The 16,789-nt window shown below is 50.4% G+C and overlaps 1 protein-coding gene across 1 annotated transcript; it reads left to right on the top strand.

The window, feature by feature from the left end:
- Positions 1-1,004: 1,004 nt before the first annotated feature.
- Positions 1,005-16,531, top strand: COCSUDRAFT_48251 (hypothetical protein; the record flags this gene model as incomplete). The annotated part of the gene is made up of 20 exons (XM_005645539.1): positions 1,005-1,049; positions 1,306-1,443; positions 1,662-1,745; positions 2,079-2,228; positions 2,643-2,759; positions 3,146-3,271; positions 3,598-3,948; positions 6,548-6,664; positions 6,951-7,088; positions 7,383-7,463; positions 7,770-7,910; positions 8,362-8,478; positions 9,151-9,237; positions 9,864-10,016; positions 13,537-13,650; positions 14,089-14,169; positions 14,277-14,417; positions 14,881-14,997; positions 15,387-15,557; positions 15,944-16,531. 20 exons carry the CDS (start codon positions 1,005-1,007, stop codon positions 16,217-16,219), a joined length of 2,745 nt encoding a protein of 914 aa, XP_005645596.1. The 3' UTR covers positions 16,220-16,531.
- Positions 16,532-16,789: the final 258 nt, after the last annotated feature.

The following is a 16,789-nucleotide window of genomic DNA, read 5'->3' as shown; positions in this document are numbered from 1 at the left end:
TAGAAGACTGAATGCCTCTCACCCTCAAGCCGACCCTTGCCCTTGGCTTTGCTTCCTTTCTTATCAGTTGTGCTCCTCCGGAGCAGGTCCGGTCAGCCTTGCATGGCTAGGGTCCTGCATTGGAAAGGGGTACTGAGGGGAGGAAGAGGGGTTAAGAAGGCATCATCCAAGACGTAATGCGGCCACATTGTTTGTAATGCCACTTCTATGACGGCCGTCTTATGTGAGGAGGAACTGATGAGCACATCTGTGACGAACATCCCCAATTTTCAATTTAGGGTTAAATTTATTACTTGCGCAGGAAGTAAACATGTCCAGGAGCGCGCAGAAAGCGAAAAAGCTACCTCGGTCTCGGAAAAGTGGAGCCAGCGTGTCGTTGTGTTCCGGAGCTGCGTTCAGCACAAAGCATTCGGACACCATATTGGAGACGGTATGCATTCTTCGAATTACTTCGGCGTCTTGTAGATTGCAGGTCGCACCAAGCATGCATTTTGTCAGAGGTTGCACTTCTTGCACGTCCGATGGCTGGATTGGTGCCTGCTAGGGCTTTTAGGGGAAGCAAGTCACTTTAATAACGACTGACGGTGCAATCCACCGATAAAACTGAAAGTTACTTCTCTGTGCTCTAGTAAAACGCTATGGTAGATGGCCGTGAGAAAGGACTCCGCCAGAAGGCATTCCGCCAAAGACAGAAGGTGAGCATGTTGGCAATCTATGATATAAAAATGTCGAAGCGCACGTACTAAAGGATCCGATCATCAACACTACTTTTTAATTACTCAACTTTTGCACAGGAAAAGCAGCAGGCAACGGAACGGCAGGTCCATGAGTTGTCTGAGAAGGTGGCAGCACTTCAGCTGGAAAGGGATCAGCTGCAGAAGGCTGTGGAGTCTGCCAAAACCGATTCAAAGGTGTGATGTGTCCGATGAATTTTGCAGCATGAATGCACTTGTTGAGTGATGTGCTGCCTGGCACACAGCCAGACCCCATGCCCTGCCAACACGATGCCTCTGGTGTTCTTGTGCCATTTTGCTGGTCTCGATCTTAAGGTAAACATGTAAAAAGCAACATTTGCTGTGTAATTCTGCTTGACTGTGACAGCGTATCTGGGAGCCTCTCTAAACTATTATCAGAGCTGATGGTGTCTCTGATGGAGCCAAAACCTGTTTGCTCTGGCATGCACGTGTCTCTTTGGCAGACATAAATGATCCCTTGTCTATTCAGGGCATACTAGTTAAATACACAAGCAGCCACACAACCCCTGGTTCTAGGTAGTAGTAAACCTTGGGCATGCTGTGCAAGCAGGAGAGCAGCAGCGAGATAGCCTTGAGGGATGCCAAGTTTGCAGTGAACCTCAGCTTTGGAGAAGCCGCAGTGCAGCTGCAGATGACCCGAGAGGACGTCATTGCTCTCACAATCGATGGACTCGCACAAATCTGGAAGGTTTGCTCTCCAGTCCATGCAATCTCGATTTCCAGGCGTTTTGAGCTGTGATTAGCTCCACTTCTCATGCCCACGACTCTAGCGTGCTCGTATTTCTAATATGCCTCATTTTGAAGTGTGAACATAAATCCTGCGTCGTACTACCCATGTCTGAGTGCATATTGGAGCTCTCAAATGTTTGCAGCATTTGAATGCCGGCTCTGCTTATTTGTGTGCAGACGCTGGTCCAAAAGATGGGCTTGAATCTGGACATGATGGGTGCAGCTCCCACATACAGCTGTGTACACCAACGACGAGTAGAGGTGAGCCCACTCCTAGTCACTGCCCTTTGTCATGCATGCACCTCAGCATCTTCTGACTGAGTGTCTCTTGCATGCTTGAGCGTCTGTCTGCATGCACCCTTGCCATAAACATGCACAATTACACCTCAAGGGCCTTGTTTTCCTGCTGAGACTACCTCTATTGCACCTCTAACCGGTGTGGCATGCGGCTTTGGGCAACGCAGTGCCTGATAAACAGTGCATCTTTGCAACCGGGTGTGGCTTGCAGCTGTCGCTGGCATGCACATACCAATGACAGTGACATGCACAGGTCAATGGCAGTGATGCTGACATGGCGATCATGCATGCATGCAGAAGCTGGTGCACGAGGCTATAGCATTCATGTGGGCGTTGGTGGACTACAACCAACAAATGCTGAGCGCCATCACCACCATCAATGTGGAAGCCCCCGCCAAAGCGCAGCCCTTCCACCCCAGCAAGCCCAGAGATTGGCCCGCCATCCTGGTCAGTCCCTCTTTTTAATCATCTTTAACACACCTGATCTTGATGTTCTGGAAAGTTTTAGAGCTTTTTAAGTAAATTACATTCCCTTTCAAGGGCACTCAATGCAAGCATGCTGGGAATTCAATGGGGTGGGATGGCTGGCAAGATTACAGACACCCATAGGAAGAGGGAAGTCTTTTCTGTCCACTGGACCCGAAGGTGCTAGCTTGGCCTGCTAATCACAAAGGCACCTGGTAGGCTAGGCAGGAATGCAAAGACAGGCCTGGCGCTGGCATAGTGTCATTCAGAATGAGCACACTTGATTGAGCTCTTGAGCATCTGGGCCAGGCTTGGAGGAAGTATCTGGTTCTGGCGTGATTTGGTTCTGGACTGACATAATTGAAGCAGAGGAACTGACCGATTGTGCTTGTGCAGGCGCGCATGCAGCTGAGTGATGGGCAGGTGCGGCAGCTGCTGAGAGGCAGGCGGACACTCGTGCGCGAAGTGGGCGCCCTCATAGCCCAGTGGGACCAGCTCTGGACCCAGCTGCAGGTGCGGCTGAGGCGTCTGTGGTGGTGCAGCTGAGATTCTGGAGTCTTTAGTGGCCCATGTTGGGTTGTTGGGCTGTTGAAATTGGATACCTAGAGCGCAGTGCTGTCTCATATTCTGTATGAGCTCATTGAGGAAGGAGCTTCTCATAAATCGGGAGAGGTCTCGTCCAGGTTTGGATGCCACATGCATGAGGAGTGCTCACCTAGGAATGCTGTGCTGGACCTCTTGCTGTGCACCAAGGAGTATGTGGCTGAGTGCAGCTCGAGCAAATCAGCGAAGGCTGCACAATTTGTGCCCTGCTGACATAAGCATGCGACAGGGAGAGCTAGAATGCGGTGGCCTGCGCTGGGGTGTGTCAATGATTAGAGACTTGTTCTGCCATGCAGAGCATCAAGGATGTTGATGAGGGGCCTGGCTCCCCGCGGGTTGCAAACCTGACAGAGCAGCTGCGCGCGAACGTGCACGCGCTGTTCACCTGCCGAGCCTTCTACCTCTCCTGGGTCTACAATCGGGTGAGCCCTGCCACTTGTCGGAAGTCAGCAACTGGAACTTTTCATGCTGACCATCTGCAGTGACATCAAACTCTACCAGACAAGGGGTACTGAGTCAGGTTTGAGTTGGGATGTTGGCAAATTTGATGGCTTGGGAGTAGGCAGCCCTATCTCTAAAGTGTGTCCTTTCAATTTCCTGGATATAGTGCTGCACAATGCCCAGTGTTCCGCTGTAGTGCTCACAATTCTTCTCAGCAGTGCATGTATTGGGTATGCCTGAAGCCGTGCAGCTAAAGTTTGCTCGGGTACCTTTCAAAGTGATGTCATCGCATCTTGTGGTTCGGCAGGTCTTCTCCCCTGTGCAGACGGCGCGGTACCTCACAGCTTCGTATCCGATTGGCCCAGACACCCTCTCCCTGCTCACCTGCCTGGCACAGCGGTACGACGAGCCCTCCACCACCGAGCTCATGCGCGTGGCACGCCCCGGGACGGCCGCCGGCGCCGATTTGCGCGCGCCCCTCTGCGGCAGTTCTGCGACGGTGTTCGGTGGCGGGGGCGGTTCTACAGCAGCGTTTGGTGCCGGTGGGGCCAGTTCTACCGTGGTGTTCCCTGTCATGGACAGTTCTGCAGCGGCGTGCGGCGGCGGGTACAGTTCTAGCGCGGCGTCCGGCGGCCCAGGGGATTGGCGCCAAGCGCTGGTGCATCCGCTGCGAGTTCTGCACTGCTGGCCGCATCCGCTCGCAGGCCAGCCGGATATCAATATGTCATAATCATGGTAGTCATCGTTAGTCGTGATAGTCATCTTTATTATGTGTTGGGTAATTGATCGCCTCACCAAATAGTCAATTTTTACGCTGGCTGCTTTGGATTTGGCTTGCTCACCATTTGACGGTAGGCAACCAGCGCTTGCACTTTCACAACGCATTCATAAATACTCATTCTTGATCTGAGGGAAGTGATCACGAGACTTGCGATAGACACCCTATGACAGAGGACATGTCTCTAGTTCTAGTTTATAGGAGTGCACTTCTTTACTGGATGGCTCTGTATGCAGCAGGGCGGAAGTATAACATGAGGAGGGTCCAGATCTGCTTGCAAGGTCAATGCCACAAGCATGTTGATCAAGACTGGCCAGGATGTTTTCTAATCTGCCAGAATCAAACTCCAGTGCACTGGCCAGCCGTGCTGATCTCACTGATTTCCAGAGCGCTGCTGATAGCCATCTAGGTGGTTATTGCCAGGTATGTCAATTGCACATTGACTGGTGGAGCTTTGAATTTTGAGATGACTGTGCTGGTCTTTGTTGCTTGCGGGTTATGTCATTACCAAGGGCCATTCTGGATTTGTCTGGACCTTTCGGGGCCAGATGGTCTCTAGATCAGTTGCTGTGTTTTTAGACCAGGCTGTTATTAGCAGCAGCTTGCCGATATTCATCTACAAAACTTGAAGCCTCTATTCAGCAGTTGGGGAACCCCCAATTCCTTCAAGGCGAAGTTGTTTTGACAGTGGGTTCTCTTTTGTCAGTGGCGATTGCGGCCTGTTGAGCGGCGCTGCCTCGCTAAAAATATTCTGAACTTGAGGAAATGATAAATGAGGCTTTCTGTATGAAAGATGTCTTGAGCGCTGCAAAAAGAGCATATGAACGCCACTGACACATTTAGTGAAACAGGTGCATATTTACAGTCCCTCGCGGGTTTCTGAATCTTGGTCGAAGTGATGAAGCTGTACTCCTCATATCGGTCAGGTTCAAATATTGAATAAAGAGGCCGGAAAAAAATGGGTTGCATATCATCCTGAGCAAATGTACACTAGATGACTCAGTGAGGTGCAGACTGCACCAGGCATGTCCACAGGGCTCCTGTTTCATGCTGGAAATTTGAGTTTGCTTTTCTCAGCAGCTCTGCACATGCGCATGCGGGTGCAATTTGCATATGTCACTGGTGATCTGCGTATGATCATGGTTTTATTGAATGGTTAAGGGAGATCTTGAGAATTCAGTGCCAGATTGACAGCCTTAGCATTGCAACAATGTGTGTGTACTGAACGCATGCACCAGCATGTTTTGCCGCAATCCCGTGAGATTATTGTCATGTTCTGCTTCCAGTGTAATTTTGTCACCCACTTGGCTGTTGCTCTGTGCAGTTGCAGACAGAGTCATTGCCATGCAACCAAGTGCAAGCATTGCATCTGTCATGCAATGTGGTCATATAGTGCTCCCGGGCGGGGGCAAAATTTTTGCTTTGGTCACCCAAGCACGGTGCTTGACATGCACTTGCGAGGCAGCCCTTTCTCCTATCTTTTGGCGCTCGCTCTGCCTTTATGTCTGCATTCCTCTTTTGCAATATTGACATTGGCACGCTAAACGGAGCTCAGGTTCTGAAGCTCCAGAGTGACTGTGTACACATTTGCATGCATCCAAATTGTGATGCCGTGAAGGTTGCACTAGCAACTCCAACATGATGCTGGCAACATATGCATGCATGCCAATAAGACCACCGGTACCGCTGAAGGCAAGATTTGGCATTCGTGCTGGGCCCAAGGCTGCCTGGCCCATGGAATGGCTTGGCCACTGGTAAAGTAGTTGGCAACTTCAAATTTTTAAGATTTTCAAAGTTTGCAAACACACTGGTCCTACGTAGCTACGTAGTAATATAGTACGGTATACCTTTACGGTGCTATAATTTATTGCTAGTCTAAGCCTGCAGCTGCTTGGTCTCAGATCGTCTCGGATTCATCTGAGCAAGCTCACTCACAGCTCCGAGCCTGCAATTCCTCTGCAAATTTGCATCCTCACAAGCAGCCTGCTGAGCACGTGCTCCCGGAGGTGCCCTTTCATCTTCATTGTTTCCTTCCCTTCCTCTTATTTATTTTCCACCCTTGTCCGTCAATAGGGTTCACGGACATTCTTGGCCGAAAAAGGAAATATTTGGGTCTAGACGCAAGCAGAGACTCCACCAAGATCCTTAACCTTGACTAGGATGCCTTACAGGAGGCTGCCTGACCTAAGAAAATCCACGTAGAGAACAACTCCCTGTCCATGCTTGTTTGGAAGGTGGCGATGAAGCTCGTTCTAACGTGCGGAAGAGAAAGATCACTCTCTACAGGAGTCTTCAGCTATCTTTGAAGCCTGGGCACAAGTCACAAGGACTCACGATGGCAGATTCCCGAGAAAGGGGACTTCGCCAGAGAGCTTTCCGCCAAAGACAGAAGGTAGCGCATCGCTTCTTGTATACATTTCGCGAAAACCCAATGTGCTGTATCACCACATCAAGTGACACACCGAGCGTTGCTGTGCAGGAGAAACAGCAGGCGACCGAGCGTCAGCTACTTGAGTTGTCCGAGAAGGCCGCAGCATTGGAGTTGGAGAGGGATCAGCTGCAGCGGGCCGTAGAAACTGCCACCAGTGACTCGCAGGTGAACTCTCTCGGCTTCTTACGCCTCTGACGGAAGCGCTGAGCCATTTTAGCGAGCGTAACAGCTGATTTCAAGTTGTTCGAATCAACAGCGCTCAAGTTCAATGCCTGGGGCCATGCCCTGAACTCGCAGGATTTTGCCTCGTGTAATTTGGGGTAGCTGGACCATAGACCAAGGCAATACTCAAAGCCCACATGAGCTGAAGCGGGGTAGCCATCATCGTCATCTAGGACGATCTAATCGTACACCATTCAGATGTGTCCTTGTCTGCTTGTGCGCTGTTCAGGTCAGCTGTACCAGTGGGAAGTCAGGCGATGAGAAACCCGCTGTGAGCTTTTGTTTTGGGGAAGCTACCACGCAGCTGCAGCTGACCCACGCAGACATCAGGTCACTCACAGTTGAGGCCATGGCTGACATCTGGAAGGTGGGATCCCCTGCACTATCCACCCTTGTCACCTGAATTTCTCCCTTCAACAATCCTGTGCTTTTACCTTGCCTTGTCTCCTGCCCCAATCTTACGGCCTGATCTTGTCTTTTCCCTTGTAAAATGATGGCGCTCTATACGACCTTGATATGCACATTTCACCCTGACGCTACTGGCAAACATGTGCGGCGGCTTGGCTACATCATGCACATCATACTTGAGATGGCCTTGCAAATTTCCATTGAGGGTTTATATGCATGCATCTGAGGAGTGCGTCTGCGTGCATGCATGCAGACGGTTGTGCACAAGCTGACCTCCTGCCTTGCCAAGATGGATGCTGCTCCCAAGGACAAGCGCTGCCAGTCGCGCATAGAGGTGCCCTCACTCGGTTTCTCTTACAGCATATCATACATTTGGCAAAGCCCACTCGTACACTCCTGTTGCTCTTTCACATGCCCCTCTGCACCTGCTGTCAACACATCTATTTGCAAATACGCAGTCTGCACTCCTCGTACATGCTTTGTTGGCCCTTGCAGAAGGAGTAGGCAGCTTGTTATCTTGAACGGGGCACAAACTCGACAAGGCCCTTATTTTGAGCACTTTGCTGCTGCCGGTGTTGGTGCGCACACCGGGAAGACTGAGCTGTCCTGACAAAGTTCGAACTACTAGTGGCTTGTACAGGAGATGATGTACGAGGCGCACTTATTCCTGTGGGCTTTGGTGCACCACAAACCGAGCCTGCTGCGAGCTTTGGGCTCATGCAACATGGAGGACCCGACTGGAAAGATGTCCAGCAACGGCAGAAACTGGCCCGCTATCCTGGTGAGTCCTCTTTGGAACTACTTTCGCGTACTTTCTGACAGGAATCTCAGGGTCGTCCGGCCAGGGTTAGGTAGCCTCCGGGGTCTTCGGGATATCTACAGGAGCCCGCAGGCCACGTCAGCTCTCAAAATACTCTCCAAATCCTGCCTGACATATTTGGCTCCGGAATTGCAAGGGACGCCTCTGCAATGACCAGGGAGCAGTTGGACACCATTATAGCGGGCCTCAGAGCACTTTATCATTAAGCAGAAGTATTAGTCTGTTTCCTCTTTCATAGAAGGGTCATTCGATTATTCGCTTCAATGGTCATACTGTTATTGCGCGGGTGCCCAAGGGTACTGGAAATTCCGGCCCAGAAAAGTCAGGAGCCACCGTTTCTGTCACCGGTGCATTTGAAGCTAGCGCAGGAAGTTGGCCAGTGTGCTGACTCAGGGGTGGTTGGCGTTTGCAGGCGCGCATGCAGCTGAGTGAGAAGCAGGAAGAGCAGCTGGTGGCTGTCAGGCGGACGCTGCTGCGCGAAGTTGGGGCGCTCATCTCGGAATGGGACCAGCTCTGGGCAGAGCTGCAGGTAATTGTTCTTTCCCTCTCTTGCACAGCTGCACCGCTGTAAACTTGAAGGGCACCATGTGCTGCCCGCTGCCTATTAATGCCCGATTTTAAATTCGAAATCAATCCTTTCAGCAGGGAATGACCTTCACAACCCCTGCCGTGCAGTTTGCAGCAGTACATAGAGGAATGTTGGCTGAATTCAATAATTCCAAATGCTAAATTCAAATGTAATTTTTCAAAAAGGAAGTCCTGATTATATCAGAAGAAAAACACTTCCACATGCCCTGCAGTGCTATTATTATTATTATTATTATTATTATTATTATTATTATTATTATTATTATTATTATTATTATTATTATTATTATTATTATTATTATTATTATTATTATTATTATTATTATTATTATTATTATTACAATCATTACACGCTTTTCCTGCCAAGAGGCCAGGTGCGTCCTGCAGACACGCTGCAGTTAAAGGCTGCCACAATCCTACCCCTTGTTGGACTCGCCAGATCCAAGCAAGCCTCAATCAATCGTGGGCACAGTGCTCAGTATTAGTACCGCCCCCCGCCAGCCGAGGCCAAAAAGTGCTATTTGGAGCACTGTAACAGGGAGCCATTCGCTGAAAGCCATATTTCAAATTCAAAATTGAACCCCGCTGACCTGCTTTGGTTTATGCCGCGCAGAGTATCAAGCATTTGGAGCAGAAGGCAGAGGGCTCTCTGGGCCAGTATTCACACTATGCTGGGCTGACAGAGCGGCTGCGAGTGAATGTGCGCTCGCTGCACGTCTGCAAGGCGTACTACTCAGCCTACGCTTGCACAAAGGCATGCCCCAGCAACTCAATCATTCTGGAATCCAATAGCTTTAGATAGGACTGGTGTGAGGTTGGAGGAGCTTCTTCCTGTGAAAAGAGGGTTCTGTGGGAGGGTCTGCATTTTGTCCTAATGAGCCTTTTCACCGGGGTTGCTGGCTAAGAGTTCAGGGGGAGATGGGCAAAGAGTTAGGCAACAACTGGGAATTTCCCTGCACATTACCGTCCCCTCAATACGATGGTGAATGTGAGGAGCCTCAAGGAACCATGCGCCGGCCCGCTGCCTCTGCGTTGTGACCGGCAACTGTAGCCGCCTCTGATAGCTCTTGTATCAACATTATACATATTTGTATAATATTTTAGCCCCGGGGTGCTGTATAAATGCTGAGCACCGTGCCGACGGTTGATTGGGGCTTGGTTGGATTTGGCAAGTGCAACAAGGGGAAGGATTCCGGCAGCCTGTAACTGCAGCTTGCCTGCAGGACGCACCTTTTTTCTTGGCAGGAAAAGTGTACAATACAATATAATACAATATAGTAATCCAGGATGTTGCATGCAGTGATCTCTGGTGTGTGTTTCTTGCAGGTGATGTCAGCGGTGCAGGCTGCGAGGTACATGACGGCTTGCTATCCCATGGGCCCAGACACGCTCTGCCTCATGACCTGCCTCGCCCAGCAAGCCAACGAGCCTGCGACTGGAGAACTGATGTGCGCCGCACGCCCCCGGACGGCCGCCCCGGTGCGCGGCGATTCGAGCGCGCCCCTTTGCGTCGCGGGGGATTGGCGGCAGGGTTTGGTGCAGCCGCCAACCCTGCTTTTGGGCAGGCCCAAGAAGGCATGCAAGTAGGACTCATTCTTTCAGCTGCTGCAAGACCGATCGCTTGCCCATTCAGCAGCAGGATGTCTTTCCCATTGTGCAATATACAGTCCCCATTCTTTCACTGGCTGCACTCTGAGCCTTACAAGGTCTTAAGGGCAATCGGCAGCCGGTGACTCACAGTCGGTGGCAGGTGCCTCTCTCCTGTATGATTTGGTGGCGCAAGTTTCTGATCGTGGGGAGACGTCCTTTGAGATATATCTTTGACCCAAAGAGGACAATTCATGGGTCTCACCCATTAACTATTCAATAAGTTCACTGAGCCACCAGCCGGCTAATCTCCGTTCTTGTATTTGTAGATTGTTTGGATGCAGTCAAGATGACAACCTCTGAATTTTAAAGACACATCTCCTGAGGACTGCCAATTCTGCATTCGAATTATTCTTTGAGTGGTGAGCTGACAATGGGCCAAGGGCACTCTGCCAAATCCCACTGGTCAGTCATGCTGATGAAGACAGGAAAGCCTGTGCATGTTGATGCGGGGTTGTGTGAGTACATAAAACACCTGCCGAACAGCCTGAGATTTCGAGTCGCGGGGGATTTGAAGTCTGTGAAGGCACGGTTTGGAGTGGCAGATACCCTGAAAATTCCAAAAGTACAAAAATACTCATCACAGCAAAATTCCGCAATGATGACATTTGGATACAGCTGGGTGGCCGTTCAAAATATGTGCAGCCTGATTTTACTGTCCAGGACGATTCTGTCCAGGTGTATTATAAGGGGGCCAGGTGGCAGACATTAGGAATGGAGGGGATTTAAGAACTTGGATTCCCTTCATCATGGTTTACCTGTGGGGCGGTGTTTTCTTGAGCAGTCACCAAAGTTCATTTGCACCAGTGTCAATCATTGCTACTGCTGTGAGCGACCGCAAAATGATTACTGCAGACACTGTGATCAATGGCTTTCTTCAGAGGCAGCTAAACCTCGTTGACATTGACAAACTTTGAAGGCGCTACAGACAGAGAGAATAGGTTGTATACTATATCAGCCACAGCATCGAAAGGCTCCCGTGGAGTCGGTCAAGCAGGGAATACATTGTTGCCACCATTTGTGAGAATTGTGAATTGCAGTGATCTATCTGCAAGGCCTGTCAGGCAGCGCCTCTCGTGTTCTATGTCCGACAGAATTTGAGATTGTGCATGCATGGGCATTTGGTCTGGTATGCCAGGCATCATGATGACTTAGGTGCCAAATGGGGCTCTCTTCTCAGTAATCTTGCCGTGATTATGTCGTGTGTACAATATATAAAGAAGGTCATGACTTGTCTTTTTCAAGGCCGTCCCTAGACGTGCGGGTAACTGAACGGCTTGCAGCTGATCAGGTTAATAAGGCTCTTCAGGCTAAATTTATGACAGTTCTCAAGACGGATGCCATCACCATCGAATATGAAGTGTAGGCTTGTAAATTACTGGTGCGCACATGATCATGACTGCCTGTGATAAAATGTCCATGCCAGGCAGTGCCAGGGACAATCGTAATTGTAATTTCACGGTGTCAGGTGCATCCAAAGATCACGTGATCTGCCCCGCATGGTGCAATGATCTCATGAGTGATCACCAGTTCCATATTGGCTGCCGTAGCCATGGCATGTGCCAGTGGTTCTGCTGCAGAAGACGCCTGCTAGGCGCTGCCGCAGCACAAGTATTATTATTATTACAGGCTTTCAAAGTTTCCTGCCAGAAGGCAAGGTACGCCCTGCAGACAAGCTGCAGTTAAAGGCTGCCACAATTGTTAATTAACATGTTACTGGCATTATCATAGCTATGCACGGCATGCCATGCTGCAACCCAGTGGGTTGCTGCAGTGCTAAGGAGTTGACCTAGATCTGGCGTTCAGGCCAAATATGCAGAGTATTCAGAATCAAATGATCTGACGCGTCTGGCGTACGTACTACGTCAGCTATCTCCGGGCTCGAGGGTGAGTCACAGTCAATTGCATACCTTGATCTCCATTGGATACTTCACACAACATGGCTGCATGCATGGAGAAGGGTGCAGCTTGCAGTGTCCTTGCTTGTAACCGGTGCATGCTGGCTCGACCTGGGTGACTCCTGACCACTTAAAAAGAGTCCCCACGTGATGCACGTTCCCACGTGCACATACGAGAGTTGATGCAAGATTTGATGCAAATGGACCCCGGCAAGATTCCTGCAGCTGGCCTGTGCCCTGCTCAAAGCCTACTCGCTTAAGCTCCTAGAGCAGAAGCAGGTGGAAAATCCTTGCGAGTGCAGGCAAAGTTATAATTTCATACTGAGGCACAAACTCGGGTGCAGCTTTTGAAAACCCGATGGCCATCCTGTGATTGTTTTGGGTGTCAATAGCCGCCCGCAGCATACGCACAAGAGGCTGTTATCTCACAGTGGGGGCGCTGCTTCTCCATAAATGCGCCGAGCTCCCCAAGCTCAGCTAAGATGGCCTTGATTTGGAGGTCCCGGGTGGATCCGCTTAGGTGCGCAATGACGGAGCTAACATCGAACGCGAAGCTTTGCTTCTCAATATCATAGCCTTTGCAAGAGCTTATTTTGACCGAGTTGACGATGCACGAGTGCCCTTTCCTTCGCATGCAAAGCGCGTGCTAGGGTTGTTGTTTCTCGGTGAACCTTGAAGCAGCGAAATGGAACTGTGCTTCATTGTTTTGCAGGTAGGACACGATGTCAAATGCCCGAGAAAGGGGCATTCGCCAGAAGCTGTATCGCCAGCGACAAAGGGTAGGGATTTTGATAACCCAATCATAAATCCCACTAAAGGGACCCTTGTGCAGATTTCTAACACCGCACTACTGCAACTCGCTCCTCTCACTGATAGCTTTTGCGCAGGAGAAAGAACTAGAAGCGGAACGTCAGCTGCAAGGTTTGTCACAAAGGGTTGCTGCACTCCAGCTGGAGAGGGATTCCCTGCAGAAGGCTGTGGAAATCGCCGTCAGCGCCTCGCAGGTAGAGTGTACACGTCTCTCATCTCGTGTATGGAGGCATTGGGGAGGCCCTGGGCTCATATGTGCATCATACAGTTGGAGCAGAATTTCCCTTGCGCTGCCACTGATCTTTTGTTACCCACTGTTATTCAAGCTGGACAGCAAACCTCAGTCTGCACATAGGTGGCAAGCTTGCCAATCGCATGAAGCTACCTTTCTTAGCGGCACATTCCAAAATTGTAGGAGCTAGGGCTTCAATATGTGCCACCATTACCCAGTGTGGACGTTGTTGGCCTGAATCATTTGGTACAATCGTTGTTAAATGGATTTCAAATAGCCTGAATACCCCAAGGACACAAGCCAATGCAGTCGCTGCACTGCAGCACCAGCAGCAAACAACAGCGCATCTGGGGGGAGACCATTGCAACAATACAAGAATCGCTTCATGACCCGTTTTTGCTGCACTGCACAGGGTGATGAGGAGCCGGCTGTGGCCTTCTGCTTTGGAGAAGCTGCCCTGCAGCTGCTGCTGACCAAAGGGGAAGTCAGGGCCCTGACAGTTGAGACAATGGCAGAGATCTGGAAGGTGCGCTGGTTTACTCTCCGAGCCCAAGATAAATTGCTCATCCATGTTCCAAGTGTGAATGAACCATTTGTAACAGCCGCACGATCCTGGAGCAGCTTTCTGAAATGCTGTTTCTGAGCCTGTGCAGAAATGCTTTGCATGCATGAATTTCTTGCAGATGTCCTCCAGTGCCCACATGTTGCTGGCGCCAGCATGCAGTCTTGTCCAAGCTTTTATCATGAGCATGCAATAGTGGCAATCTTTCATCTGTGAAGATGAAGACTTCTTTCAACAAGTCGTCCAGTTTTGAGCTGGGCTCTTCTTTTGCAATCTTGTCCTAATTGCACTCTGCAGAACCAAGGCTTCCTTTGAAATCTCCAGGGTCCAGAGTTGTGTATTAATGAGGGACTGTCCTGTGCTTGAATTTGATTCTGATTGTGATTTTGAATCCCCATGCAGAGGCTGGTGCAGCGGATGGCTCTGAGCCTTGACAATATGGACGCTACACCCAGGGATACTCGCCTCCTGCATTTTGTCAAGGTGAAACCATTTACAAAAACACAACAGCAGCGTGCCTATACTACAGTATAAGCAATTGTCTACGTGCAGATGTGCTGACAGAGTATCACTGTGCATGGGATATGCAGGACATTGTGCATGAGGCGATTGCATTCCTGTGGGCTCTGGTGCTGTACAAGCCGAGCCTTCTGCGAGTGATCAACACTTGCAACATGGAGGCTCCCACTGCAAAGCAGACCTGCGCCACAAGAGACTGGCCAGCAATCCTGGTGTGTTCTCCCATCTGTGTAGAGCATACCCTGACTACTATTATTAAAAAATACACACCTGTTGGAACCACCTGGGGGTCTTAGGTTCCATGTAAAGCAAAGTGGTGATTTTGTTGTTTGTGCTCTGGATCCTGCTGCAAAATTTTTGCCATTTCCAGCAAAACGAGAAATGGTAAGGAGAGCCCAGAAGAAGAATCACATGGCAGCAGCTGCATTGCAACTGGCATGCGATGCCCTTTCTGGAAGCGTCTCTGATCTGAAAGTCTTACAGCCCTCCTGATGCTGCCAGATGCTTTCAGGTACCCTGCATGAACCCTGTGTCCTCCTGGCATGCGTCATGCTTGAAGTGCAGCATTCCTGCAAGCGCTTTTGAGGGGAGGACACCAGCGGTACAACTTGTTGGGATGACAGCACAGACAAGGTTGACAGGGAAGATTCCTGAGAGGGTTGGGTGTGCATGCAGGCACGCATGCAGCTGACTGAGGCACAAGCACAGCAGCTGCTGGCAGTCAGGCGGGCACTGCTGAATGAAGTGGGGGCGCTCATCGCCGAGTGGGATCGCCAGTGGGCCGAGCTGCAGGTGGGGGCCCCAATTGACGCCTGCGCATCCATGCGTTAAGTGTATTGTATGCCGAGATTGTGTGGCTAGAGGAGCGCATAAAGCGCTGTGGGTGTTAGAGATACCCCAGCTGTGCAAAGTGACTGAGTGTCATCCTCGACATGCTGTTTAAGGCATGCAGAGTGTCACATGACATAAACCGTTCTTTCAGCAATGTCTGAGAGGGAAATATCAGAACCTTAGCGATCGAGGTTGAAAATGGACGGCACAGTGTCGCACTGCGAGATTAGTGCACTCCGGAGGGTGAAAATGGTGCCGACTCATTCACTGAGCTCACCAGCATTCATGTGAGCAATGCACCAACTTTGCCATTGTTCTCTGCTGACTGGACATGTGCATAACCTGCGCAGAGCGTGAAGCATTTGGAGGAGATGTCCGAAGATGCAGTGAGTGACAGCGCAGACTCAGCGCGAGTCAGCGAGCAGCTGCCGGGCAGCGGGAGCTCGCTCAACGCCTGCAGGGCCTTTGCCAAGTCAACAGATGGCAATTCTCTGGAAACCACCCTCCTCATGAGCTACAAGGTATGACTCGATGTTACAGAATCCAGATGGCCCCATTGCATGCAAATGTTGTCAGCGTGAAGCCTTCCAGCAAGTTTCGAATGGCATTTGTCCGACACAAATCGTGCACGTTTCAGATGCTCTTACTTGGAGCTAATGCTTTCTGAGTGCTTCACCTCAGACTTGCAAATGGCGTGAGGATTCTGTGCATCCCTTGATCCTGCAGGTCCAAGATCAAGCGTATCCTGCGTATTTATGATATAGGCCCCCATCTTTTCTCGATGTGAACCATGAAGGCAATCCACCGCACTAGCTTCTGCTCTGCGTGGGACAGGTCAGTGCATGGCAGTGCAAACTCAGATGCAGGGACAGGCATGGCTTGGTCTGAGCATTAATTTGTGCGACAGGTGCTGTCACCGGTGCAGCTTGCGCGCTACCTGGTCGGATCATATCCCATGGGCCCAGACACACTCTCCCTCATGACCTGCCTCGCCCAGCAAGCCAACGAGCCGGCGACAAAAGATCTCATGCGCGCCGCACGCCCCCCGACGGATGTTGGGCCCCAAGACATGGATTGCAGCGGCCTGGAAGACTTCTTTGATCCCTTCTATTCTGCGCTCGACTGGTGCTTCTCCTGCAACAACGGCGGCAGCAGCACGTGCAGCATGACCGGCCTCGGGTGACCCTGGGAGTCTCAAGATTCATTCGATATTAAATAAATTGGGTGTGATTTTGGGGATTTTTTGAGCTGCCACAAGACAAGGTGCTTGGCGGGTGGCCAGGGTATAGTTAGCTGCTGTCCAATTAGGGTGCGTTTAATTCTTTAAGACTGTCCTGAATTCAGGCTGAGCAAGCTAGCCAATTGGCAGCTGAGCACAAACTTTTTGTGATACTTATACTGCAGGCACACATTCTTTCAACGCAAAAGAAGGACCTTGCAATTCAGCAAGCATTGATTTTATGCAAAGGAAAAAAAAATAAGGCAAGGCCAGTACATAGGGGATTGTGACAGGTGTCACACCAATTCTTTGCGTGGCTAGCAGCCATGAAGACTTGCTTTCAATTATGCAAAGCCTTGGGCTAAGCATTGTTGACGCAGAGTCAATCCAGGTGTGATTGATGCATCTGTTCCAAACATTGCCCGCGGCATGTTCTGGTTCAATGCTCAGTTTTGCCGAATCAGTGATGTAGAGACAACAGCCATCATTGGCAAGTTTGTTTACATCTTTCAAGCAAATTCGAAGCAAGTTACA

The sequence above is a fragment of the Coccomyxa subellipsoidea genome (genome assembly GCF_000258705.1).
Source record: "Coccomyxa subellipsoidea C-169, whole genome shotgun sequence".
In the NCBI taxonomy this organism is placed as follows: Eukaryota; Viridiplantae; Chlorophyta; class Trebouxiophyceae; family Coccomyxaceae; genus Coccomyxa; species Coccomyxa subellipsoidea.
Note: the sequence above shows the minus strand (reverse complement) of the source record. Positions and strands in the feature narration are given on the sequence as shown.